The sequence below is a fragment of the Cannabis sativa genome, chromosome 8, assembly GCF_029168945.1.
Source record: "Cannabis sativa cultivar Pink pepper isolate KNU-18-1 chromosome 8, ASM2916894v1, whole genome shotgun sequence".
Classification (NCBI taxonomy): domain Eukaryota; kingdom Viridiplantae; phylum Streptophyta; class Magnoliopsida; order Rosales; family Cannabaceae; genus Cannabis; species Cannabis sativa.
In genome coordinates this window covers 38,549,910-38,577,578 of record NC_083608.1, presented here as the reverse complement: position 1 = coordinate 38,577,578, position 27,669 = coordinate 38,549,910, and the positions used below count along the sequence as shown (strand labels likewise).

Below are 27,669 nucleotides of genomic sequence, written 5' to 3'. Positions count from 1 at the left end.
GGAAGGTAGTGTTGAAATGAAAATCTGAGAAAAAAAAGGAAAAAGAAACTAAATGCTAAATTTGAAAAGAAAAATGAAATAAAAAAAAGAAGAAAAAATGAAAAATTGATATTTGGGCTGAAATGAATATATATGTATAAGTGATATTTTGATAAATAAAAATTCATTAAAGATAAAATTATTACCCACATAGTATATCTATTTTTTGTTAATAAAGTCATATATAAATATTTATTTCTATACAATCAGTGGTCAGATCCGACAAAACACAGTAAGACCCTGATTAAGCTAGCTATATCAGTTAGCAAGTTGCACAAATGCAAATCTTGATCAGTTTTTCATGAATAGTTTAATCAAATTACAGACTAATTAAGCATAAGGCTATAGCCTATAGGGGTATATATTAAATATATTAATTTGTTCTTTGTTCTTGGCAGCCTGGAATTTCATTGATCATTGCATGTGGGTTATACCCTTATCAACCGATATATTATCAAACAGTACATGTTAACCACAAAATACCAACAAAAAATAATAATAATAATATACATCTACAACACTACAATACATTATTGTTTTGTTGAAAGTGCTCCATATGGTAGGTCCTATCATCATCATATACATTGATCAAATATAATTATTCTGGTTTTGTACTATTTATTCCCTAAATTATTTTCTCGGTCCCATTCCATATAGATTATTAGTTGATTTTATTTGTTATATAAACCCCAAATGAGCACCAAATATATGTTATGTTGCATATACTTTAAATTAATTCACTACCAATATATAACCCTTCCATATCTGTAATCTCGATTGTGTCATTATGTATTAAAATAAATTAATAGAGTGACAAAATGAAATCAACCACTTAATTAATTAAATTATATATATACATGAGTGTACAGTATCTGATCAGCTTGGCTATCATTTTCTATACAGATATACAATAATATATATATGTGTACATATATACATAGTCTTTCAAAAACAGATCTCTTCGGTCGTACATCGCATCATCTCATTTATTATAATTGGATCAAACGTCCCTATTCTTCTTTGTTTTGACGATTTATTGCCATTTTTTTAATTCTCACTTTTAATTGCCTTCTTTTTTTGAAATGGCACGTACGTACTACTACTGCCTCACTCTTTTTTATGTATATTACTCTACAGATCTTGACATAATGATACACATCACGACAAAAAAAATTGGTATATTTAGATGGTGTTTACTTTTGTTTTTTAACTAATTTTTTTAATCATATTAATATTAATGAAGGTAGATTTTTTTAAAAAAAAACATTGTTTTTGAAAAATAAACTACTTTTGTTTCTTAATTTTAAGAACAAATTTTATTTTTTATTTTTGTTTATTATTTTTATTTAACTCATGCCTGGGGTTGGGTTTAGGGTCTGGGTTGAGAACCAAATTTGGGTCCCGAGTCCGGGGTTGGGGTTATGGTTCGAGTCAGAGTCTAGGTCTTGAATTCGGGTCCTTTTTTCATAAGGAATGTCTAAGTGAAATTTTCAATAATTAATTACTTCTGTAGACAAAATATACAACAACCCTGCGTTCATAAACACATTAAGAAAAATGCAACCCCTAATTAGACCATACATAATATGAATAATTTGATTAAGATAGACTTGTTAATTTCTTTAGAGAATCAAATTCTAGAGCCCTGATGTTTTAGAGTCTTTTATGTTAATTTAGTTTGGTTTTACACTTGTTTTCGTTTATTTTAGGAATATATGATAAAAAATAGAAAACAAGTTAAATTTGTGAAAAAGCAGGAAAAAGAATAGAGCAAGAAAGCCCTAGGGGTTGCGGCTCTACCATAGGGAGTTCCAGCTCCTGAAGCTTTTTTTTTCTTAAAAAAGATAGGGCGACAAAGATAGATTTTTAAGAGGAGCCACGACTTCGGTACCCCGAGCTGCGACTTTTAAGTGTATTTTTTTAAAAAAAAATTAAAGATTTTTAGTATTTTCTAGAGAACATTTTTAGCATATATAAACATGTTAATTTTAGTATATTTAGTATGCTTTGAAAGCTCTAAACTCAGAAACTCATTTATAGCAACTACTTAGTAATTTTTATCATCATTTTTTTTCTTCTTCTTTAATTTTGTTTATATTCTTATTTTGAATAATGAATGCAATCATTATGAACATGATTTTCATGTACTAATTTTCTTATCTTGGGGTCAACGATAATAATTTTATTTTCTATTTTATTTTGTTTTAATGTTTTATTAATTCTTTTTCTCTTTATTGTAATCTATATGATTTATGCTTAATACTTGTGAATAACTGATCACTATTTGTATGTTTTATGATTCCAATTCAAGATTCGAGAGATGAGAATTGAAAATGCTATAGCTATATAGACATAGATTACATATTAGACGATAGTACCAGTATGACTTGTGTAGAAAATAGAATTTCCATTCTTATATCTTTTATATGTTAAAATTTATCAAGGATACGTAAAAAATTTACACAGAGATTGAGATTTTATATCTCGAGAAAGAATAAGATTCATTTTAGTTAACTCACTATTAAAATAGAAAGAGGAAATGATGAATGAATTAGTAAAATAAATAGACTGTAAAGTTGATGAAATTAATAGCCTAGGCTCCATTATTTGATATTCTTAATCATTGTTTGCTTATTTTAATTTCATAATTAAATTATTTTCATAGATTTAATAACATTCCTTCAATTTTTACTTGCTAAATAGAAAATGGAAAAATAATTATTGGTACTTGGTAATAGTCTTCTTAGGATGATTCTCGTGCTTAGGCACTTTATTACTTAAAACAATACGTACACTTGCGTAATAAATTTTACTATTAAGTTTTTGGTGCCGTTGTCGGAGACTAAATATTAAAACAATATCAAAATTAGTTATTTTTCATTCAACTTTTGTTTTTTCTAACATGTTCTAATTTGGTTTGCTTCTTATTTTCTTAATTTTCAAGATTAATAAAGTTTACGTGACGATAAGGTTTTGAGTCACTAGTGCCTGTTCATCTTAAAATTGAAAAAACTTGTAGGCAAAATCGAAAACAAAAGCGATTGGAGAGAATGACCGCTCATAGAGATAATGGCCTTCATAATAACAACAACAATGGGGCTAATCAACCTAATTTAGCCAATGTCGCTAATGCTGGAAACACAGCTCAGGCTAACATTCCTTTATGAGATTACGTACTCCTAGTTAGGGGTGTTCATCAAACAGCCTACACTGCACAAAACGCCCACACCGCACAAATAATATGATTTGAACTTCTTTGTGGTACAATTTTGGTTTGTATTTTTGTCAAATCGTGCGGTGCAGTGTGGTTTACGGATCTGAATATAATAATTATGGTCCAAATTGCATCACACTATATATTACAAAATTTTCAAATTTTTATCTTATTTTTTTCATATATGAACAAATGTATGTAATATATGTGTATATTACATAATTTTGTAGGGACAATTCAATATAATGACTTGATGATTAGTATATATGCTGAGATGTTAAACTTTAATAAGATTTTTTTCAATGTATTGTTAAAACTTTATGAGATCAATTTATGAAATTTTATTATAATATTTGATAATGATGATAGTGTGAATTGCTCAAACAGCATCGCACCACTTCATGTTTTTACGGTGTGGTTTTTGCGGTTTGAAGATCTCACGATGTAGTTGCGGTTTGAGAAACTACAAAAATGCATATGCGGTTTGGTTTGAAAAAAAGACCACAACCCACACCCTCCACCGCGAACACCCCTACTCCCAACTGTTAAGGGGATCTATTGATGTATTCGTCCACCCACTGTAGAGATAAACAACTTTAAATCAAGCTCGCCATAATTCAGATTGTTCAAAATGGTGTTTAATTTGGGGGGATGCCTAATGAAGGTCCAAACATGCACATAACTAATTTTCTGGAGTTGTGTGCTACATTAAAAATGAATGAAGTAAGTTATGATGAGCGAAGAGTTAGTTTATCTCACTACAAACTAACTCAATATCTACTGAGGAGAACTTGCTCAAAAGTTTCTTGCCAAATTCTTTCCTCCATCCAAGGGTGCTCGTTTAAGAGGAGAGATCAATAATTTCTATCAATTGAATGGAGAATCACTATATGATGCTTGGAAAATATTCAAAGACCTACACAGGAAGTGTCCTCATCATGACATCAAAAAGTGAATGTTTGTGCACAATTTTATATAACAGTCTATGTGATAAAACAAAAAATAAAATAATTGAGGCAATAATAGCTGGAGGTACATTTATGAGTAAAAGTGGGAATAAAGCCCATAAATTGTTAGACGAGATGACCAGGAATAAGTATAATTGGACATTTGAACGAGAAAATAAGAAAGTGGTTGGAGTTCTAGATGTTGATCCTATTGCTATGCTTACTTCCCAAATTACTTTGTAAAACTCAATGTCCGGGCAAGCAATGTAATTACAAGCTACACCCACTTGTAAAATGTTTGGAGAGGAGCTCATCCTTATACACAATATACTGTTGCCAATAATAATAATAATAATAATAATAATAATAATAATAATAATAATAATAATAATAATAATATTGATGATACTCCTTTAAAGCAAATCCAAGTTATTGGCAATTATCTAAGACAGCTGAATAATAATCCTTACTCAAACACTTATACTCCTATTTAGAGAAATCACCCTAATCTATCACGGAATAATAATCAAGGGCAATAATCAAAATATCTACAATATCCACATCTTTATCCACCACATCGACCAACCTATGGGCTTTATCCTAGACAATATTATAGCCCTCAAAGACCACAAATACCACAGCAGCCATCAGCACCTCTTCAAGTGACCAAATTTAAACCATCTCCCAACACAATCAACTGATTCATAATTGAAACAAGATCATCTATTCGTAAGTTAGAAATTCAAATGAGTCAAATTACAAAAATTTTGTTAGACCGAAATCAAAGGACTTTACCTAGTTCAATAGTGGTAAACCCCAAAGAGAAATATCAAACCATTACTTTGAGGAGTGGAACCAGTTATGAAAGGCCAACAATGAAAGACAAGGAAAAGAAGACTAAAGATCAACATGTCACTAGTCCAGCAAAAGAAAATGTTGCTGAAGACCTTCCTAAGAAGGAGAAGCCTAAGTATGAAGAGCCTATACCAAAGCTTCCATATCCTCAAAGGCTTCATAAAAATAAATTTGATAAGAAATTTTCCAAGCTCTTAGAAGTATTCAAGAAGCTGCATATCAATATTTCCTTTGTTGAGGTACTTGAGAAAATTCCCTTTTCTAATTTTTTTTATGGAGATTCTATCGAAGAAAATAAAGTGGGAGGAATATGAGACAATAATAATTCTTGAGGAGTGTAACAAAATTTTGCAAAAGAAACTACCTATCAAGCTCAAAGATCTGGGTAGTTTCAATATTCCATGTTCTATTAGAGACTCGGTTAAAAACAAAGGCCTTATGTGATTTAGGGGATAGTGTGAATATAATACCCCTCTCTATCTTCTGAACACTAAAATTGAGAGAAACTCACCCTTCTACTGTTTCATTACAGATGGCAGATAGTTTAGTTAAGCATCCTCATGGAGTGATTGATGATATCCTAGTAAAGGTTGGTAAAATTAACTTTCCTGTTGATTTTCTTATTCTCAATATGGAGGATGATGCAAATATTCTGATCATACTAGCAAGACTATTTTTAGCTATCGGAAGAGCACTAATTGATGTACAAAAGGGAGAATTGAAGTCGCATGTGCAAGATGAAGAGGTAACATTTAATGTCTTTTAAGCAATAGATATTCCTACTTGTTGTAGAGTTGAGGTGGTGAATGACCATCAAAGAATAAATTTTTAAAAGAAGAAGAAAACCAAAGAACAATTTTGTGCTGCTCGACATCGGATGAAAATATTGTTTTGTTGGGATAATTAAAATAATATTCTCAACAATAAAATAATATTTATCACATATTATATTTTAGAACTCAAGGACGCACCAGGTGGACTTGACTCGAGTTGAGTTTGAAGAGAAGTGAGCGTCAAGCTGAAGACGTTAAATGAAATTCTCTTGGGAAGCAACCCAATTTTACTTTTAGCATTTTTTTTTTCAAATTTAATTTTTGTTAAACACATTTTAATTTATTGTGTTTTAGAAGGTGTAGTTTTATTTTATTTACTTATATAAGATGAATCGTGCAATATGTAAAAAAAACACAACGTTAGAAATCATGGCTCTTAGAGGCAAAGCCTTGGCTCCGTAAAATTAATGAAAAAGAGAAAAAAATTTGTCCAAGGAGCCTCAACCCCACTATGGAGCCATGGCACCTGGAAGGGATGCTAAAAAAAACCCATTCTTTTGAGGAGACAAGGCTCCTCACCTTGGACCCATAAACTTTGGCCCCGTATGAAATCTACGAGCAACTTAAAATATGGTCCACTTCGAATTTCTTTTCAAATTTTCACATCAAAGTGTTGCCACAACCAAAATTTTGATATGCTTGTCAAGAGTTTCAGATATGTTTTCTTTCTTTTATGTTTAATTAAGTCCTGTTACCCAATTCTGCTCACCTTGGAGCTATAAATTTAGCTCTGTATAAAATCTACAATGTGTTTAATAAGTTTGGGAGAGCATTCTTATTTATTATTATATGTTTAGTTATATAATTTGTCATATGTATTGTGTTTTTGTGTCTAGTAATTAGTAGGTGGTTTGGTTATTGTGAGTTAAGTTGTCAATTTATAAGCCGATAATACACTAATACTAAGAATATGTAGCATGACTTGAAGAAAATTTTGATTATTGTTGGACCTAACTATTGCTAAAATTGCATTGTGATCTAACAAAAGTCAGTGAAGGGTGATCGCTATCAAATTATTTCTCGTTATTTGATACCAGGCCCGTCTTAAGGTGATGAAAGACCTAGGGCGAAATTTGAAATGAGGCCTTTTTTATATAAAAATTTAAAATAAATTTTAATTAAATTTTGACACAATATCAATTTTAATTTTTTTATTTAACGTAAACTATAACTCAATCAAGTAATATTTAATTATTAAGAGCATATTTATTAAAGTGTTATATATTTTAACACATTTGAAAGAAAAAAAAATAATGTGTTTAAATTATGTATATTAAAAAAAAAATAATAAATATACATTTTATTTATTATTAATAGTATGTTAAAATATTTTAAAAATTATAAATTACTTCAATATATTTTTTATACGATTGAACCCACAACCTCAATGCCAACAAAAGCCCCGATTACCAATTATGCCATACATTTTTCATGTAACTTATTGAGTTAAATATTAATATATTATATGTTTTTTTATTTTTATATGTATATATATATCAATTTTAATTTTTTCGGGGCCTCTAAAATTGTGGGGCCTGGGGCCGAGGCCCGGCTGCCCTACCCTCTGGCCGGCCCTGTTTGATACGATCTTTTGTGGAAGGTCAAAATGACATACTATATTTTTGATGATAAAGTCTAGGGCCTTCTTGGAGGTGACTGTGTTCATCAATTCTGCTTCCACCCACTTGGTGAAGTAATCAACAACGACTATGGCGTATTTGACTCCTCCTTTCCCAGTCGGAAGATAACCTACCAGGTCAATTCCCAAAACATCAAAAGCCCATGGACTGTTCATGAGGGTAATTTCTGTTGGTGGAGCTCGCGAAACCTTGGCATAGCGCCGCCATTTTTTACACTTTTGGACATACTTGATGCAATATTTTTTCATATTTGGACAAAAGTATCCTTGTCAAAGAATTTTCTTGGACAGGCTTGGTCAACTTCATGAATGACAACGCCAATCTCTGTTCCGGCTATGCATCTCAAATATGGATTAAACAACCCCCTGCGATAAAGTCTTCCATCTAGAATGACGTATCTGGAAGCTTGATACTGAATCTTCCGGGTAGCAAACCTGTCGGCCAGAAGCTCTCCAGAACTCAAAAACTAGAAGATTAGGCCTATCCAGAAGTTCTAATGATCAATGACATTTACCCACTGTGTTTCAATGCTTGGGGCTTTCAGATGATCAATTGGCACTATTCCGTACTGCTCTATTTCTAGACCTGTTGCCAATTTTGCTAACATGTCCGCGAATGAATTCTGATCTGTCGAAATCTTACGGATGTTATATCTCTTGAAATGTTACAATAGTTCCCTAGATCGAGATACGTAGGCAACCATTCTTTCACCCATGGTCCGATACTCTTTGAATATTTGATTTACGACTATTTAGGAGTCTCTATATACTTCAATATTATGAGCTTTTATTTCCTTGGTTAATTGCAGGCCAAATATCATGGCTTCATGCTCCACTTCATTATTCGAGGTAGGGAATTCAAGGCGAATACCACTCTGGAGTTGGTGTCCCTATGGAGAGACCAAGATTTTTCTTGCTCCAGCGCCCTTTACATTTAAGGTTCCATCAACGTAGACTTTCTAGAACTGTAGTTCGGAAACTAGCTCATCCGGATCATCATTCATTTTGGTGCACTCAACCATGAAGTCTGATAAAGCCTACACTTTAATGGAAACTCGAAGTTGATATTGAATGTCAAATTGGCTGAGCTCCATAGTCCATTTTAATAACCTTCTGAATGACTCTGGTTTATGTAATACTTGGCGGAGAGGGTGGTTTGTTAGCACCTTAATGACATGGGCTTAAAAGTAGGGTTGCAGCTTCCGCAAGGCGATTAGTAAGCAAAAGGAAAAATTCTCTATCATAGGATATCTAGACTATGCGTCCAACAATCTTTTACTTATATAATACACCAGAAGTTAGACCTTTTCTTCGCGCACTAATGCGATACTTATAGCATGATCTGACACGACTAAGTACAGTTATAACGACTCTCCCTCAACCGACTTCGAAAGAATTGGGGCTTTGGTCAAATGTTCCTTACCCATTTATTGTCTGAAATCGGGTAGGCCACACCAACATCTAACCACTTTACTACTTCCTTTCTCATTACCTCGTTCATTGGTGGATTGAGTCTTCGTTGTGCATCGATGCTCGACTTAGCTCCATCTTCCATTAAAATTTTGTGCAAAACTATTGAGGGACTAATTTCCTTGATATCGCCAATGTCCACCCAATGGCCTTTGTATGTGTTCTAAGTACTCTCAACAATTTATCAATCTCCACATTAGAAAGTGAAACTGACACTATGACTAGGAACGAATTCATATCTCAAATGATTAGGAAGTACAACTGAAGCTCTGGTTGCTTCTCTACAGACGAGACATGCCTCCTTGGAACGACCCCTAACTCTTCAAAGTATTTTCTATTCAATGGCTCATAGGAGTCAAGTCATTTTGCATATTCCATAACCTCACTCACATCTTGCTCATTTAAATCCTCTTCGATTAAACTCACTTCCAACGAATCCTCAATCAATTTTTTCTTCTCCACTATTGTGTCCACGAGATCAACAGAGAAATAGTTATCACTAGCCTTTGGAAAATTCCTTGCCTTAAGAACATTAAAAACCACTTCTTCCCTTTCCACCCTCAGTTTCAATTTGCCCTTCTGAACATCTACCAATGCTTAGCCTATTGCCAAGAATGGTCTCCCAAGGATGATGGGCATGTTGCTATCTTCTTGCATGTCCAAAACAATAAAATCTGCTGAGAAAATAAACTTATCTACTTTGACTAGCACATCTTCAATGACCCCCCTTGGATGAGCCAACAAATGATCGACAAGCTGGAAGGTTACGGTTGTTGGCTTCCTCTCCCAATTGCAATCTTCTAAAAACTGACAGCGACATCAAATTGATGCTTGCTCCCAAATCACAATGAGCATTCATCCCCTCTATTCTTCTGATGGTACAAGGTATGGTAAAACTCCCAAGATCTCTAATTTTAGGAGGGAGTTTTTTCTGTAGTATTGCATTGCACTCTTCGGTTAATGCCATTGTCTCATAATTCTTTATTTTCTCTTCTTGGCAGGATTTCCTTCATGAACTTGACATAGCTTGGCGTTTGTTCCAAGGCTTCCGTGAAAGGGATGTTGATGTAAAACTTCCTGAATACTTCTAAAAACTTTGAAAACTGCTTGTCCAAATTGGTCTTTTGGAGCCTCTGCAGGATAAGAGATCTTTACATGGTGCTCAATGTTGATCGGAGGCGTTGCTTCTTTTGATGTGAGACTTTCAGTTTTCTTCTTCTCTTCTGATGTCAATGCTTGCTGGTCTTAAACCTCTTCTTCCACTTGTTGTTTCTCATTAGACCCCTCATACTTCTTCCCACTTCTCAAAGTTATTGCCTCACAATTTTCCTTTCGGTTCACCTCCGTTGTACTTGGAAAGTTACCTTGAGGGCGGGTAGCCATTTGAGTAGCCAATTGCCCCATCTGATTCTCTAAGGCTTTTATGGATGATCTAGTCTCTGTCATGAACTGTACTAGCAATCTGTTTGAAGACTAGACCCTCCACTAGAACCTTGTTGTTGCGGCTGTTGTTGGTTTTACTGGGGCTGATTTCTCTACTGGTAAAACCCCTACTACTGCTGATTAGAGGACTGCCCTCGAAAATTTGGTCGACTACCCCCTCCTTGATTGTACCCATAATTATTATCTTAAGAATAATTCCTAATGGCTTTTTCTTGATCCATTGGCAAACTGTCCACATCCACGGGGCATGTGTCATAGGTATGAGGGTCCCTGCATAGCTCACAAGTGACCTGAGCTTATTTTTCCTGCACAGCCATTAACTTCGTTAGGGCCTCCACTTGGGCTGTCAACTTGGTGATGGTGTCTACCTCATGCATGCCTGCAACTTTCTTAGACTGGCTTCTTTCAGTTGGCCATTGTCGGTTATTCATAGCTATTTTTTCAAGCAGATCATACGCCTCGTTTGCACTTTTCTCATAAATGCCCCACCAACTACGACATCTATAATTGTTTTAGTATTACCAATCAGCCCGTTGTAGAAATTGTGCACCAACATTCACTTTTTGATTCCATGATGTGGACATTTTCTAATGAGATCCTTGAACCTCTCCTAAGCTTCATAGAGAGATTTGTTGTCCAGTTGACAAAAATTATTAGTTTCTGCTCCCAGCTTGGCAGCTTAAGCTGGAGGAAAAAACTTTGACAAGAATTTTGTTGCCAAGTTAGTCCATGTAGCAATGGAGTTGGGTGGCAAGGACACCAACCAACTCATGGCTAGCTCCCTCAGCGAGAATAGAAATAGTCTCAGACGAATGGCATCATTACTAACTCCATTTTTATTTGAATGTTTGACATAACTCCATAAAGTTAGACAGATGTAGATTTGGGTCTTCAGAGGGCAGTCCACCGAACTGAATAGAAGACTGCACCATTTGGAGTATGGCTGACTTTATCTAAAAATTAGTGGCTTCTATGGCGGGTGGTCTTATACAAGGCTGAACCCACATCAAAGTTGGAAGAATATAGTCCCTCGGGCTACAATCGGGTGGATTACGGCTGTTTGCCTGTCTTCTACTGCATTTCCATTATTATCGTTGTTATCGCCATTGTTGCTGCCATTAACATTCTCAGCCATGACTACTTCTTCTTCAGCCCTTGCTGCACTCCTTTCTTGCCTTTTGTTTCTTCTATTTCTTCTACAGGTGTTGCGAAAATTATTAATTACCACGCAAGTGCACGCAATCAAGTAGTATACTCACGCAAGTGAGGTCGAACCACAGGGAATTGGATTAATTACTACTAAACTATACTTATAATTCTAGTTGGCAAATCAAAAGTATTTATGATTGCAAAAGGAATAAAGAAATTCAGGAAACTTAAAGAAACAAGTAAATATTAATCAAGATAAGAGAATAGGGAGACGAATCCTGTTGTTAAGTTACCAATGTTAATGTCTAATTGTTATCCTTCTCTTGAAGTGAATGACAGATTATAAATTAACCTAGCTCTTTTCAGATCTTCTAGGTTCTAAATCTCATGCTCTCTAATTAATCTCTTAATTAAACTAACATGAAATCAGCATTAAGCAATAATCTAAATGTCACAAAGGCTATGTAAATACTTTCGTTTCACATCAAAACCTAGACTATCCAATTTTAGCATTCTCAATTCTCACTTTTCAGATTTCGAATTAAGATCATAAAAACATGTAAAAGGTGATCAATCTTGCACATGGAAATTAAACACAAATATGAATAGTATTCACAATCAAGATGGAGGAATGGAAATTATTGATTAACTAGGAAAAACTTAAACAACATTCATCATTCTCCCTAAATAGGAGTTTAGTTCAAAACATCCATCATCAAATCCATAATTAAAATTGAAACAGAAAATAGCATAGAAAAATTAAAGAGAAGAGAAAGAACTAGTTGGAGCAATTGATCCAAGTTGCCACAAGCCGCTCTTCTAGCCTCCTCCTTTGTTTCTAGGGCTCCAATTCTGAATAATCCCTAATTTTCACGAACTCTCTCTATTTAAACCAAATCTCATCTTTAAAATTCGTGAAATTACGAAACTGTCCGAAAATCCCGTCACTGGGGTCCCCGTCGCGACTGGCAAAGCCCCCGTCGGGACGGGGTTAAGCTGCGAATTCTTGAAAATCTTTCTGCCAGTTCCCGTCGCGACTGGGATATTGCCCGTCGCGACGGGATTTGGCAGCAACATATATTTTTTTTTTCTTCTCAATTCTTTCACCACTTGTCCTCAATTCTTGTAAATACTTTCTTTAAACACCCGAGGACCTGAAACAAAAGAATCAAGCGTAAAATAGTCCTAAAACTAGAAACAAAGAGTGAAAACTAACCGAAAATACGACCCGAAACTTAGACTAATTTTAGCCTAACAAATTCCCCCAAACTAGATTCTTACTCGCCCTCGAGTAAGATAAATACTACTAACTACTAATCTACTAACTACGCTATCAGATAATCACAATACTACTGCCTCATGTGTTGTTCTCTTCTATTGCTCAAACTAGAATTTCAATTCCACCAACTCTAACAATTAATTTAGATGCTCAGTTTGTCACATACTGCACAAACACAAGATGACTTGACGCTCGAAACAATGTTATAATGGTTTTACTCTTTCCAACCATTCCACTACCCGATAACTCATATGCTTGCATGCTTACCTCTCTCCACTAATATTGACAACATCCTTTCGGAATCAATAGGACTTTTTGAGGTTTATAAAGTATGGCTTAGATATTTGGAAAAGGAAAAACAATTTTTTTTTTTGCTAAAGATGTCATAAGCACAACAAATAACCCACAAGCTTCTTTTAACTTCAGATTTCCCAAAGTGTTCCCACAACTAACCATGATTGAGAAATTTTTTTCTTTTCCCAACATCACTGAATTTTATTATCTTTCTTGAATCATATATATATTTTTTTTTTCAATATATTCTTTTTCAGTGATATTGATCTTACAACTTATATTTTTTTTTTTCTCAATCTTGCACGTTTTTTTTTCTATCTTCTCTCACACCATGCATTTTGCTCCCCCAAACTAATTATATAGCTTATGGTATCATTGATAAAATAGTGAGGACAAAATTAAAAGTGTGGATACATATTTCGGTTCCAACAGGTGAAGAACAAAACAAGTTTAGGCTCAAGAGGGTTAACTAAGGATAATCATTTCATGGTAGGCTTGAAAGGCTCAAACTATCCAACAAATGCCTAAATCATATTCCAATTGAACACTATCAAGGATTTCGTCTCAAAAGAATAAACATGCAAGTTCTACGCTATCCTGTCAATCTTACCACAAACTATAGTAAAACAATTATAACAATTTTCACAGATTGAGTATTTGTAGATAAACACAGGTTTCTAAGCATCCAAACTAATCCAAAGAGTTAACAGAATCAAGCACACAGTTATTTTACAATTTCAGAACACATCACACTAATCAGCAGTATACAACTATCGTCAAGCTTATTGCCATCCTTAACTAAAACATAAAAAAAACTAACACAGAAAATTAAAGTGCAGAAAATAAAATTTTTAAATCTCTCCCCCCAAACTAAATATGACATTGTCCCCAATGTGTTAAAATAAAATTGTGGTTGAGAGATACTTACCTGCGCGCCACATCAACAAGCGGTTGACGCCCGTAATAAGCGTCATGCAAGAAAACTTGAAAAGTATTGTTATACTTGCCTTCAAGCTTGGCAAGCGATGAGTTTGAACAAAAGTCAGCACCAACAACATAAGACTTTGGATGATGTGCTTGGGGAGAAGCCTTTGGTAACTCGAAGAGAATACAATATGGAGAATGCGGCATTAGTGGAAAATAAGGGTCCATTGGTGGTTCATAATATAGTGGTGTTGACAACCTCAAATCAACAACTACAAGTGATTCTTCTACCACCAATGGCACCTCTTTCTTGCTTTTCTCAAATAACCTCTCACTTGGTTGTTCAGTTTCCTCATGACCATCCACATCCTTGACTGTGATTTGATCTTCAATAATTTCATCATTGAGGATGGATGTTTCTTCATTCACCAAATTGAGTTCATCATTTGTTGAGCAAGCTTCCAATGTATCCAAATTTTCAACCACTTTAAAGGATTCTTTCTCTTCAATTCTAGGCTCGGTCTCTTCTATGTATTCATCTGATGGTGCTTCTATTATATTCAAACAACTCTCATAACTTTCGTTATTTGAGTTATTATCCTTAAAACTCTCTGAATCCTGCGCCATTAAATTATCACATAGAGCTTTTACCATGTCCGCCAATCGATTAATCTCTTTTGGAAGTGATAGTATATCCTCCTCTTTTTCAATTGGTCGGGGTGAGTTTGGACAATAAGGAGGGTATTGATGACTCCAACCTTGAAGTGATGGATTCCAATGCCAATCATAATCAAAATCTGCCATATCATTCAACAGATTTATTGCTTCATGGCCTCTCCTTAACAAAGGCTCTCCAGTAACCTCTGCTCCATAATCCACCCAACTTTTTGTTTCATCATCAAGTCCATTATAAAAGAGCCACGTAAAACATCCACTTGAGAAAGTGGGATAACATCTCTCTCCAAGCTCTTTAAATCTCCTCCAAGCAGAATAGAATGATTCATTGTATTGTTGGGCAAAATCCTCAAGATATAACATCTCGATTTATCTTGCAGGTCAAACTCATAAGTACAACATTAGTAAAATTAAAAAAAAAATAAAACTAAATTAGTAATTAAAAGATAAAAATTTGAAACAGCAAAATTAATACTAAAACTAAAAAGAAAAACTAAATTAGAACAAAATTTAATTTTTAATAATATTACAAAATTTAATCTAAAAGAAACAGATTAGAAATAAGCAAAAAAAAAAAAAAGAATTAACCAAAGTAGAAGTTAGTATAATTTTATGTAATATCAATCTTTATACAATTCCCCGGCAACGGCGCCAAAAACTTGTTGCGAAAATTATTAATTACCACGCAAGTGCACGCAATCAAGTAGTATACTCACGCAAGTGAGGTCGAACCACAGGGAATTGGATTAATTACTACTAAACTATACTTATAATTCTATTTGGCAAATCAAAAGTATTTATGATTGCAAAAGGAATAAAGAAATTCAGGAAACTTAAAGAAACAAGTAAATATTAATCAAGATAAGAGAATAGGGAGACGAATCCTGTTGTTAAGTTACCAATGTTAATGTCTAATTGTTATCCTTCTCTTGAAGTGAATGACAGATTATAAATTAACCTAGCTCTTTTCAGATCTTCTAGGTTCTAAATCTCATGCTCTCTAATTAATCTCTTAATTAAACTAACATGAAATCAGCATTAAGCAATAATCTAAATGTCACAAAGGCTATGTAAATACTTTCGTTTCACATCAAAACCTAGACTATCCAATTTTAGCATTCTCAATTCTCACTTTTCAGATTTCGAATTAAGATCATAAAAACATGTAAAAGGTGATCAATCTTGCACATGGAAATTAAACACAAATATGAATAGTATTCACAATCAAGATGGAGGAATGACAATTATTGATTAACTAGGAAAAACTTAAACAACATTCATCATTCTCCCTAAATAGGAGTTTCGTTCAAAACATCCATCATCAAATCCATAATTAAAATTGAAACAGAAAATAGCATAGAAAAATTAAAGAGAAGAGAAAGAACTAGTTGGAGCAATTGATCCAAGTTGCCACAAGCTGCTCTTCTAGCCTCCTCCTTTGTTTCTAGGGCTCCAATTCTGAATAATCCCTAATTTTCACGAACTCTCTCTATTTAAACCAAATCTCATCTTTAAAATTCGTGAAATTACGAAACTGTCCAAAAATCCCGTCACTGGGGTCCCCGTCGCGACTGGCAAAGCCCCCGTCGTGACGGGGTTAAGCTGCGAATTCTTGAAAATCTTTCTGCCAGTTCTTGTCGCGACTGGGATATTGCCCGTCGCGACGGGATTTGGCAGCAACATATATATATTTTTTTTCTTCTCAATTCTTTCACCACTTGTCCTCAATTCTTGTAAATACTTTCTTTAAACACCCGAGGACCTGAAACAAAAGAATCAAGCGTAAAATAGTCCTAAAACTAGAAACAAAGAGTGAAAACTAACCGAAAATACGACCCGAAACTTAGACTAATTTTAGCCTAACAACAGGTCTTCTCAATTTAAGGATCAACACGCAGTATTACACTTTGTCCTAGATGTCACATGCACTCCCAATGCCTAAAATAGAGTAAGAAAAATTTAAAAGAAATAGATTAACAATAAGGAAAAAGAATTAACCAAAGTAGAATTTAATCTAATTTTTTTGTAATATCAATATTTAATCAATTTCCCAGCAACGACGCTAAAAACTTGTTAAGAAAATTATGAGCTGTTACGTAAGTGTACGTAATCTATTGTAGTTTTAAACTCACACAGGTGAGGTCGAATCACAGGAAATTGTTAGTGAGTACCACTAAACTAGATCTGTGTTTCTATTTGGTAAAATCGATAAAAAGATTAAAGAATTAAATCACTGAAAATCTAAAAGCAAGAAAATCACAATAAAAAGGGTAATTAATTATGGATGAATGTTTAGGAATATGAATCCTGTTAGTTCAGTTCTCCAATTGTTAATATTAATTATTAATTCTCTCCCTTTTGGTGATGACAGATTATCAAATTATACCTAACTCTTCTCAGATCATTAAGGTCCTAAATCATATATTATCTACTTGCATCTCTGAAGTAAATTAACATATAACTTGCATTAAATTCAGAATCTAAAAATCACATAAGTTATGTAAATACTCTCATTTTACATCAAAACTTATGTTTGTCCTATTAGAGCATTCCTAATATTCACTTCTCAAATTTCATATTAGGATTAAAAATCACATTTAAGATGGCCAGTGTAAAATATGTAAATAAAACAAATAAGAGCAAATCACACAATAAGAGAAGAAAACTAATAATCACATTAACTAAATTAAAGAAACATCATCTAACAATCATCATATCCCTAAATTGGGAGTTTAGTTCATGTCATATCCATAATAACACTAAAACATAATTTAACATAAAATAAATAAAAGGAGAAGAAAGAAACTGATGGTGGAACAATTATAGGCTACCACTTTGCTCTTCCTACCGTCTTTGACTGCTTCTAGGTTTAAAATTATCCCTTTTTGCTTCCTAACTCGAAGTATATTTAAATAGAATCAGTCCATAACTTCAAAGAATTGAGAAAAGAAGAATTTGGCCTCATACGAAACCTCGCCACGGTGAGATCACGAAGCAGATTTTGATGCTCCCTGCTAGGATCTCGCCCTGGCCACGAATAAATCCACTGCGACGAGGGCTGATTTGGCTGCGGCCACGGTTAAGCTCGCCGCGGTGACTGGGCTAACCAAGTCTCCTCCATTCTGCCTAATTTTGGTCGTGGCCACGAATAAATCCACTGCGACGAGGGCTGCTTTGGCTGTGGCCACGGTTAAGCTCGCCACGGTGACTGGGCCAACCAAGTCTCCTCCATTCTGCCTAGTTTTGGCCGTGGCCACGAATAAATCCATTGTGGCCAAGAATGAACCAAATGTTATTTCTTCAATTATCTTGGCTCGCCTTGGTCCTTTGTCACACTTTTGAAGCCCCGGACTTTTACAGCTATACAAAACCTGAAAACACAGAAAACAAGTGTAATTTTGTCCTAAAACATCATAAATGACTCAAAATAACTTTAATTAATAACCCGAAAGCTAGGCTAAAAATAGCCTAACATATCTAGAGTTCCATCTCTAAGTGAGCAAATTATTTCATGAGTATTGTGGATGATTACTCAAGAAAGGTATGTGTAATACTCTTGAAATCTAAGAATCAAGCTCTTAACAATTTCATTACTTGGAAAACTCTTACAGAGAATCAAATTGGAGTGAAAGTAAAAGAACTGAGAACTGACAATGGACTTGAATTTTGCTCAAGGGAATTCGATAAATTCTACAACAGTGTAAGCATTGCTAGGCATAACACTGTTAGTTAACTCCTCAGCAAAATAAGGTGGCTGAGAGAATGAATAGAACTCTATTGGAAAGAGTTAGATGCATGTTAAAAAGAGCCAATCTTGAAACAAATTTTTGGGGAGAAGCTGTTTATACAACATGCAATCTGATAAACAGGTGTCCATTAAAATCTTTAAATTTCAAAATCCATCAACAAGTTTGGACAGGCAAGAAACCCAGCTATGAACACTTAAAAGTGTTTAGTTACACAACATATGCACATATTATATAAGATAAGCTTGACCCTAGAGCTATTAAGTGCATATTCATTGGATATCCCAAAGGAGTGAAGGGATACAAGCTGTGGTGCTTAGAAGAGGGTTTCAAGAAGTGCATCATTAGTAGGGATGTGGTTTTTAGAGAAGATGAAATGCCTATGAAATATAAAGCATATGCAACCATCAATAAAGAGCAAAACACAACTCGATTTGAAGTTAAAAAACCAATAAATTTTCAAAAACAAACTGGTGGTATTGGTCAAGATGAGCACACTCAACAAAGTGAATTGAGAGATTACCAGTTAGCAAGGGACATGTAGAGAAGAGAAATCAGGGCTCCTGAAAGGCTAGGCTATCTAGACTTCATTGCATATGCTCTAGCTGAAGCTGAAGAAGAAATCAATGTTGAACTTCTTACAGTACAAGAAGCTCTCAAAAGACCTGATGGCTACAAAATGGAAAGGGGTAATGAACAATGAGATGGAATCATTGGTGAAAATTAAAACCTAGATAGTGGTGCGAAAGCCGAAGGGTATAAGGCCAGTGGGAGTGCAAATGGATATTTAAGCACAAAGATGGGATACCGGGTGTTGAAATGGAAAGATATAAGGCTAGACTAGTAGCCAAAGGTTTCACACAGAAAGAAGGTATAGACTTAATGAAATCTTCTCACTAGTGGTGAAACAAATCTCAATCAGAGTAATATTGGCCAAAGCAGCAAGAGACAAGCTAGAGGTGGATCAAATAGAGGTAAAAACAACATTCTTATATGGTCAATTTGAGGAAGAAATCTATATGGAGCAACTTAAGGGATTCAGCAAATGGAAATCCAGATCAAGTGTGCCTCCGAAAGAGATCTCTCTATGGCCTTAAACAGGCTCCAGGGCGATGGAACATCAGATTTGATGATTTCATTACTAAAATAGGTTTCAACAAAAGTAAATTTGACCACTGTGTTTACTTTGATAACAATGCTTACCTCCTTTTATATGTTGATGATATTTTAATAGTAGGAAATAATAAAAATGATATTTTTGAGTTGAAACAGAGACTGAGCATGGAGTTTGTTATGAAAGATCTTGGCAAGGCAAAAAGGATCCTAGGAATTGACATTGGCCAAAGTATTGTTGGTGTTATCAACCTGTCTAAAGCCTGCTATCTGAAGAAGGTATTAGAAAAGTTCAATATGCTCAGTTCAAAACTTGTGACAACACCTCTTGCTGCTCATTTCAAATTGTCTCAAAAGCAATGTCCCAAGACTGAAAAGGAAAGGAAGCTCTTGGAAAATGTACCTTACACTAGTGTAGTAGGAAGTCTAATGTATGCCATAGTTTGTGCTAGGCCAGATTTGGATCATGCTCTAAGTGTTGTTAGCAAATACATGGCAGATCCTGGTGACTACCATTAGACAACAGTTAAATAGATTCTAAGGTACATAAAAGGTACTCTCAACCTAGGCCTGGTCTTTAATGGAGATGCAGGGTCTAAAGGAGATGTTGTTGGGTATGTGGACAGTGATTATGCAGCTAATTTGGATACCAGAAGATCCTTGACAGGTCTGGTTTTCACTATCCTAGGAGGGGCTGTTAGCTGGAAGTCAAATTTGTAGAAAGTGGTAGCATTTTCAACCACTGAAGCCAAATACATGGCTGCTATAGAGGCTTTCGAAGAAGTAGTTTGGATTAAAGGATTGGCAAAGTAACTTGGTCTGAACTCAGATGAAATCTGTGTCTACTGTGACAATAAAAATGTCTTGCACTTTATCAAAAATCCAATGCTTCATGAGAGAGCAAAGCACATAGACATGAAGTTTCATTTCATTAGAGAAATTGTATCTAGAGATGAAGTTCAAGCCAAGAAGATTAAAACTAAGGAAAATCCAGCTGATATGCTCACCAAAAGTGATAGCTTACCAAAACTTAGATATTGTCTGAGTTTACTTAACATTGACAAATGTTGATGAGCCTCTCTGGCTCTTTGAGAACATGTTATCTTTCAATACTAGTAGCTGAATTAAGTTGGAATTGTTCTGTAACTCAGTCTCAAGTATTGTCCAGTTATGACTGAGGACCCCTTAGATAAGAGTCAGTTATGTTAGTTGATTTTTCTTAACAGCTCACTAACTGTACAAGTATATATATTTAACTCCTAGTTTAAGTCTTAAAGAGGGAACCTAAGTGATCATTTTCAGAGGTAAGAGAAGCTAAGAGAGAAGAGAGTTGTACATAGTATAGGTGTATCTGATCCTATAACTCTTATATGAAGAATTTGTGCTGGTAATTTCTTATCTTTGCTTGTAATTTCTTTGTGTTTGAACATTAATTATTAAATAAAGATCCTCAGCAGTAAGACTGTTCTCCATTATATGGTTTGTGCTTCAGTTATTAAGTTTTGTTTCATTTATCATTAACTTTCATATTAGTTCTTTGATTACTTGTTCTTGTTGGTTCTTGTTCTAAATTCATCTAATTCGATTCGAGTGATAATATTATCACAACAATATTTATATAAATATTTATGGTAGTATATATTTGTTGTGTGTGGACATAATGTATATATGATAATATACTATAAATTAATTACATTCTTTTATATTGATCATCTGAAATTTAGGTTGAGTCAAAACATAACAGAGGCATCTTCTTCCTCAGCTATGGAAGTAATTTCTCCACTGTCCTGTCTAATTTCCACTTTCTTCCAGCTACTTCCGAATGAGATCTCACCGTCATAGATTCCTCTGGTGACCATCTTCGGATTATCATTATTATTACTATGATTCATTTCTTCTTCTTCTTCTTCTTCTATGTGATCAGTCACCACCATCAGCTCGCATGGAGTGGTAGTTGTCGTCGTCGTAGTCGTTGTTGTTGTTGTTTCCGCTTCTGTGATTTCTGCAGACCTAGAACGAATGTGTTTGTACATAATTTGTTCCTCAGAAACGGACGCGTCAGTCGTGTCCGACTGCAACGAAATCGACGACCGTCTTGGACTGGAAGTGGAGCTGTTCTTCCAAGCATTTCTTCTTGCGTTCTTCAGCCACCTCCGCAGACCCTTCGCCACACTCTCTGTGAAAACTGCTCTCTTCATGCCTGAGCCCATCTGTTCAAAACACATCATTTTCAGGGATGAAAGGTTGTGAGGTGATCAGAGCCTCTTATGCCCCAAAATTTTCTAAAAAAACGAAACTTTAAATAACTAGGATAGGAAATAGTAAGGTGGGGTTTTGGTCATTTGATTAAGACTTGCCTGAGTAACTAGTGCATAGAGAGGTAAGGTGACATAACCACAAAGTAACTGCACAATAACTCCCATGGAAATTGTGATTGTCAAGTCTTCTGTTTCGCGATGAAAACATGATTTTTGCCCATACTCGAACTGTTGTTGTTGCCAATGGGGGATCATCAGTTATTTTAGGATTTCAAAATATTTCATGACCAAACGTAAAATATATACCTACCCATGTCCAAGTGAAGAATGCTAGCTGAAACGAGTTCTGCAATGATTTTTGGCGGCACTTGTTAGATTATATTCCTCCTAGATAATAAGGTAACGATTTTTCTCTTCTTCTACAATCTATGACTATGATCATTAATACTAAACATCATACTAGACATACATGGATATTTCAACTTCAAGCACCATTATATTCTGTTTTAAAACCATGAATAATAAAGCTTTGCAGTGCTACTACTAGCATTATACTATTTCATCAAAATGAATCAAAGAAGAGAAAAAGGTGACTACCACGGCTATGACATTCGTGTTTACCCCATTGTTGTTTGATGTATGAAGAGAAACAAGCAAGTAAAGCATGTCAACTATATTTGCTCACTCTGTGATCTGACCAACATCACAGTAAATAATATTGGCTTGGTTCAGTAGTTTCATGACTCATGAGTTAAATCATTGAACTCTGCACAATCAACCAAGAATATATAAATACATGTTATTAAGTACCTGGATTAAGATGAATTGGATGAGATGAAGAAGCCAATGGGGTCGACCAAACCAGAAAAGATCATCGTTTGGTTTCACAATGAAACTTCCACGAATGACAGGATTTTCCTTGTGAGTCTCCACACACATTTTGGTTATTATGACTTGCAGCTTTGCTCCCACCATCAGAGCAATCTTCAATATAAAATATTTATACTTTATGGTGAGTAAGGTGAATAAGACAATTATAAGTATGTTATAAAACAAAGTATAAACAGAGTTTGGTGAAGTTTAAATCTTACCCCTAGAGGAATGAAAGGTAACCAGTAATGATTGTAAAACACTGCAAACAAGTCAAGAAGTCACACATATTACCAATTTAAGTATATATAATTATAAATATGCAGTACTTACTCTAGAACATTTTTTCCTAAGAAATTTAGATTAGAGTAAGCTGCAGTCTTACCATGGGCGCTGAAGAATATGAATAGAATGCTGAAAATCCAGATCCACAATCTGCAAGAGTGAGTGTCAAAAGTCTTGTTATCTGTAGTTGTATATGTATATAGAAAAGAATTATATATATAGAAAAGAATTATATATCTAAAAACAATTGTACACATGTTTGGCTAGCTTGGTCTTTCTTCTTTCAACAAATTTGAGTTGCATTGATGAAAGTCTTACCTGACTCCAACCACTTGTTCAAAATCATTATCATAAGCTCTGGCAAGAAATTTTTGGAAATTGAAGTTGCTGCCTTCAGCAAAGTTTGCCTGTGAAACCACATTACTAGAAACCTTGAGAGCTAAGTACAATGTGCTTGGTTTATGATTTTAAATTATGTCCATGTAATATTTGATGTGAATTTGACTAACTTTTTGTAGTCTTTCATAGTTTAATAGGGTTATCATTACTCTGTTTCTCATGGTCAATAGGATAAAATCCAAGTTAAATTAAAAAAATGAAAAAGGAAAGTCCATGAATTGAATTCAACCTTTCAGTAATAAACTTTGAAGATATAATCTTGTTTTTCTTCTCGCGAATGATATATATAAAGCTGTTGATTAAATATGATAAAATTAGTGATGACAGGTATATTTTAGTGGTATTACATGGCTTTTATGAGGTCTGAGATTCAAATAGCTCCTCTCCAAATCTCAAAATGAAAAAAAGAAAAAATTATTTAATTTTTTTAGTAAGATTAAATTATCTTATTAATTACTTAAACAAACTAATCACATATAACAAAGATTATAGAATCTTATTCACTTTCCAAAATGAAACCATATATATGTATATGTGTAGCTATATGATGATGATCTTAAATCATGGTGCTACACAGCTTACCGTAATGAACCCATTCCGAAGAGTGAAGTAGTCGGCTTTTGAGATTGCTGAGCCAATGAACTGTCGCACCAAGCAAACCTAACCAAAGAAAATGACATTGTGATAATAAGATCAAATATAAATGTTACATATTTGTGGGTGAGTTTTCTCCAAAAAAAAAGAAAAAAAACAATTAAGGTTCAAACTTTTAGAAATTTCAAATTTGTTGAAAGTTGTGTATTTTCCATTATGTTGTTTTTTCATTCATATGAATAACACGTGCCTTTCTTTGTTTGTATATTTATGTTACATAATTGACTTTGAAATCCTTACTATTTTGGGTTGTGTTGGTTAGAACAAATAATTTCCAGTTGAAACGGAAGTAAAGGGCAACTATATAATTTGACCTTTTGGCTTCAGAAAAAATGACATAATAATAATGCCAAGAAGATACTGACATTCTACTTACTGGGCCAAGCAAAACAGGGTATTTACTCCAGAACTTCAAATGTCGTTTCCCAAATGTGGTTTCATCACTATACTGGAACCTCCTTGGATCTGTTCCATGTATAAATATATTAAACTAAGAGTTATTATACACACGAAAACTTTATGTTTATACATGTAAATGAAATGTTGTATATATGGGTTAAAGAGTATAGTTAGAAGCATATTCATACCATTTGCTATTTGATATTCGAGAGTTTGAGTCTCACTTTCCCACGCTTTCCATTTCCTCATCTGCTCGTTAATTTTTACATAATTGATATTGATGTCTAATACTGCCGTGGTAAGGGCACTAATGGTCATCATGATGACCCTACTAATTAAATACAAACTCTTTTTCTTTTTTAACAAATAAACTCGTTTTCTTGTCATAACTACTCTTCATAAATTATTCATTTATTTAATTTCAGGAATCTTTCAAATATATACATGATAAAATTTATATATGTAAATTACCAAAAAAAGTTTGTAAATATAGTGTCCTTTATTGTCCATATATAATTCTACTACATCAATACCATATTCTCATGTTGTATATTGAAATTTAGTGAATTAATTAAACTTGTAGATACCTTGGCCATGCCAAGAAACATTGTAACAAGGCAGTATAGTACATGAGACACTGCTAATACAGAAACGAAAATGTTTAGCTGAAAAACTCCATCTCTTGAAATCAGAGAAACCTTCCCCTGTTCATTAAAAGTAACATAATATTATCAAAACTCAATAAAACAAATAATACAGAATCAAATGAATGTCCACTTACAAATTTTGAACCACAATCTGACATTCAGCCGATATGACCATAAAATATTTACCTTTGAGTCGCAGTAATTTTCATTTGTACTTATGGCATCGGTAAAGAAGGTGGTACTGTTATTGGATTTGTAGTTAGATAATTGATCATATTCAGCTGTTGTTGCAGACTCATCGGAAGGATTTTCACATGGGAGAAAAGAGTTTACCAATGTTTGGCTTATACAGATTTTTGATATTGGTACTTCAGATACCGTCAGTAACAATGATATCAATCCCATCTTCATCATTTCTGAATCATTACACACACGATTAATAGCTATTTATAAATCTGTGCCTACATCTTATATATTATAAGTTTGTGTATGTACTAACCTGTCTTGAACTTTTCCAAAGCTCTGTTTAGAGATTTTCTTTTCCTTTTCCTAAGAAACTGGTCATAAAAATAATATGAAGAACTTTATCTGTATAAATACATATAAGAGAAATCATTATGCAGAAGATGCATATAGATAAATATATATACCTTGTTAAGACAATGAAGACCCCCATCAATAGCAAAAGATACAAAGAAGAAAAATAAAGCAAATATAGAAATAGCCCATGTTGGGGTATGTTCAAGGGATCCACTATTGTTATCACCCATATTTCTCTCTCTTTTTCTCAATTGATCTATTAATCTGAGTCTTTGATCTTATTATCGTTTTGGATAATATTACATATGTGTATTGTATTTATAAATGCTTGCCCACTAATTAATTTTATTTTTCAAACACACATCACTTTCTTATTTATAGTTGTTACTTTTCACATGTTTGTACTATAGTGCTACGGATAGAGGTTTTATTTAAATTTTATTGCAGAAAGAGAGATTTGGAAGCTACGTATTGATCAATAGTACATCATCACGACTAATTTGGTAGTCCAACATGCAACTCCGTACAAACAAGAGATTACAAATTAAATAAACAATAAAGGAAACGTAATCAACATAATTGTCCTACTAATTCTTGATTAATTACTTGATACATGGCTATGCATTTGAAGATATGATAATATTGCTAGAATATTATCAACTGCACCACCATTTCTTCTTCTTTAGCTTTACATAATTAGAGTAATGATAAGTGCATCAAAATATGCACCAAATAACACTCTAACACTATTTTCTAAAAAGCTAATTAGTAATTTTTCCCCCTGAACTTTGACATGTATTAAATCGTACCCCCTGAACTTTTTTGGCCGTTAAAAATTCTCCCTAAACTATTGAGATTGTTAAATTTAAGGACTTTTGTCTAATTTTAGTGAAAAAATTCTAAGATGGATGAAAGTTCAAGGGGGATGATTTAGTACATATCAAAGTTTGAAGGGCATGATTTCGTAGATATCAAAGTCTGGGGAGCATGATTTAGTACATAAACAATCACTGAAACAATAAAATTAAATAAAATTAGACAAAAGTCCTTAAATTTAACAATCTCAATAGTTCAGGGAGAATTTTTAACGGCCAAAAAAGTTCAGGGGGCACGATTTACTACATGTCAAAGTTCAGGAGAAAAAATTAGTAATTAACCTTTCTAAAATATTTGGTCAACATTAAGATTAATGTAATTTGTTAAAAATAATTGACATATATATATCTTAGGTGCACATATTCTTATAAAGTGAAAATATTTTCACAATTTTCATATGTTCTGATGGGTACACCCTGAGATGGGGTCTTAGATGGTACGCTAAGACTAAGTCTTAGTCACACCTTAGAATAGGCTTGAGCATGTGGGTACTCAGAGCTCGAGCTATGGGTAGTTGGTGTTGACCACCTCGAGACTACGTGTGCCCAATTTTTTTTTACTGGGAGCATGTTGAGACAAGGTTGGGGGTACTACTCTTGAGACCACCATGTGGGGGTTGGGGTATACCATCCCAAGACCACCCCATGGTGGTTGGAGGTATCACCCCGAGGCTCAAAAAAGTCCTCCTGGAGACCCAAGACTATATACCTCAGGTGGGGTGTTAACTTGAGATAGGGGGTCTCGAGATACACCCCGAGCTGCCTTTTTTTACACACCCCGAGATTGGGGTTTGGGGGTGTCTCACCTTGAGACTAGCATGTGGTTGTCAGGATGTCACCCCGAAGCCAAACCACAATCGTTAGCCCCCTTCAAGCTTAATTTTTTTTGCCAAGATGGATGTGGGGGGGAGGGGTGCACCACCCCCGAGACCACCATGTGGAGGTCGAGATTCACTAACCTAAGACCACCACATGGAGGTCAGGCTTTTAGTACCTCGAGGTGACTGAGATGTAGTCGCAGAACTACATATGTTTATGGAGTGGCCATGCCCCCCCCCCCCCCCCCTATTTTTTTAGAAAAAGAAAAGAATATACATAATATATATTAAATTAGGATAATTA

General features: G+C 34.2%; 1 protein-coding gene and 2 non-coding genes across 3 annotated transcripts; 1 reads left to right on the top strand and 2 right to left on the bottom strand.

The window, feature by feature from the left end:
* Window positions 1–4,091: 4,091 nt before the first annotated feature.
* LOC115701665 (small nucleolar RNA R71) lies at window positions 4,092–4,198 on the bottom strand. The gene has a single exon (XR_004008655.1). It is a non-coding gene; the product is annotated as a small nucleolar RNA R71 (small nucleolar RNA).
* Window positions 4,199–11,006: 6,808 nt separating this feature from the next.
* Window positions 11,007–11,108, top strand: LOC115701654 (small nucleolar RNA R71). Its single transcript, XR_004008645.1, has one exon. It is a non-coding gene; the product is annotated as a small nucleolar RNA R71 (small nucleolar RNA).
* Window positions 11,109–21,201: 10,093 nt separating this feature from the next.
* On the bottom strand, window positions 21,202–26,061 carry LOC115698914 (MLO-like protein 12). The gene is made up of 14 exons (XM_030626117.2): window positions 25,783–26,061; window positions 25,632–25,689; window positions 25,319–25,548; window positions 25,073–25,189; window positions 24,674–24,734; window positions 24,463–24,551; window positions 24,015–24,092; window positions 23,352–23,440; window positions 23,134–23,183; window positions 22,970–23,010; window positions 22,689–22,862; window positions 22,189–22,224; window positions 21,978–22,106; window positions 21,202–21,830 (listed from the first exon to the last, which is right to left on the bottom strand). The coding sequence occupies exons 1-14, from the start codon at window positions 25,900–25,902 to the stop codon at window positions 21,351–21,353; spliced, it is 1,752 nt and encodes a 583-aa protein (XP_030481977.2). The 5' UTR covers window positions 25,903–26,061; the 3' UTR covers window positions 21,202–21,350.
* Between the last annotated feature and the right edge of the window lie 1,608 nt (window positions 26,062–27,669).

What these genes read in the sequence shown, in the direction of transcription:
- LOC115698914 (XM_030626117.2), bottom strand. Translation starts at nt 25,902, where the DNA reads ATGGGTGATAACAATAGTGGATCCCTTGAACATACCCCAACATGGGCT. An exon ending in TTTGGAAAAGTTCAAGACAG is followed by an intron (nt 25,549 to 25,631) that starts GTTAGTACATAC and finishes GTAATGATTCAG; the next exon opens with AAATGATGAAGATGGGATTG. An exon ending in CATATTCTTCAGCGCCCATG is followed by an intron (nt 23,011 to 23,133) that starts GTAAGACTGCAG and finishes ACTTGTTTGCAG; the next exon opens with TGTTTTACAATCATTACTGG.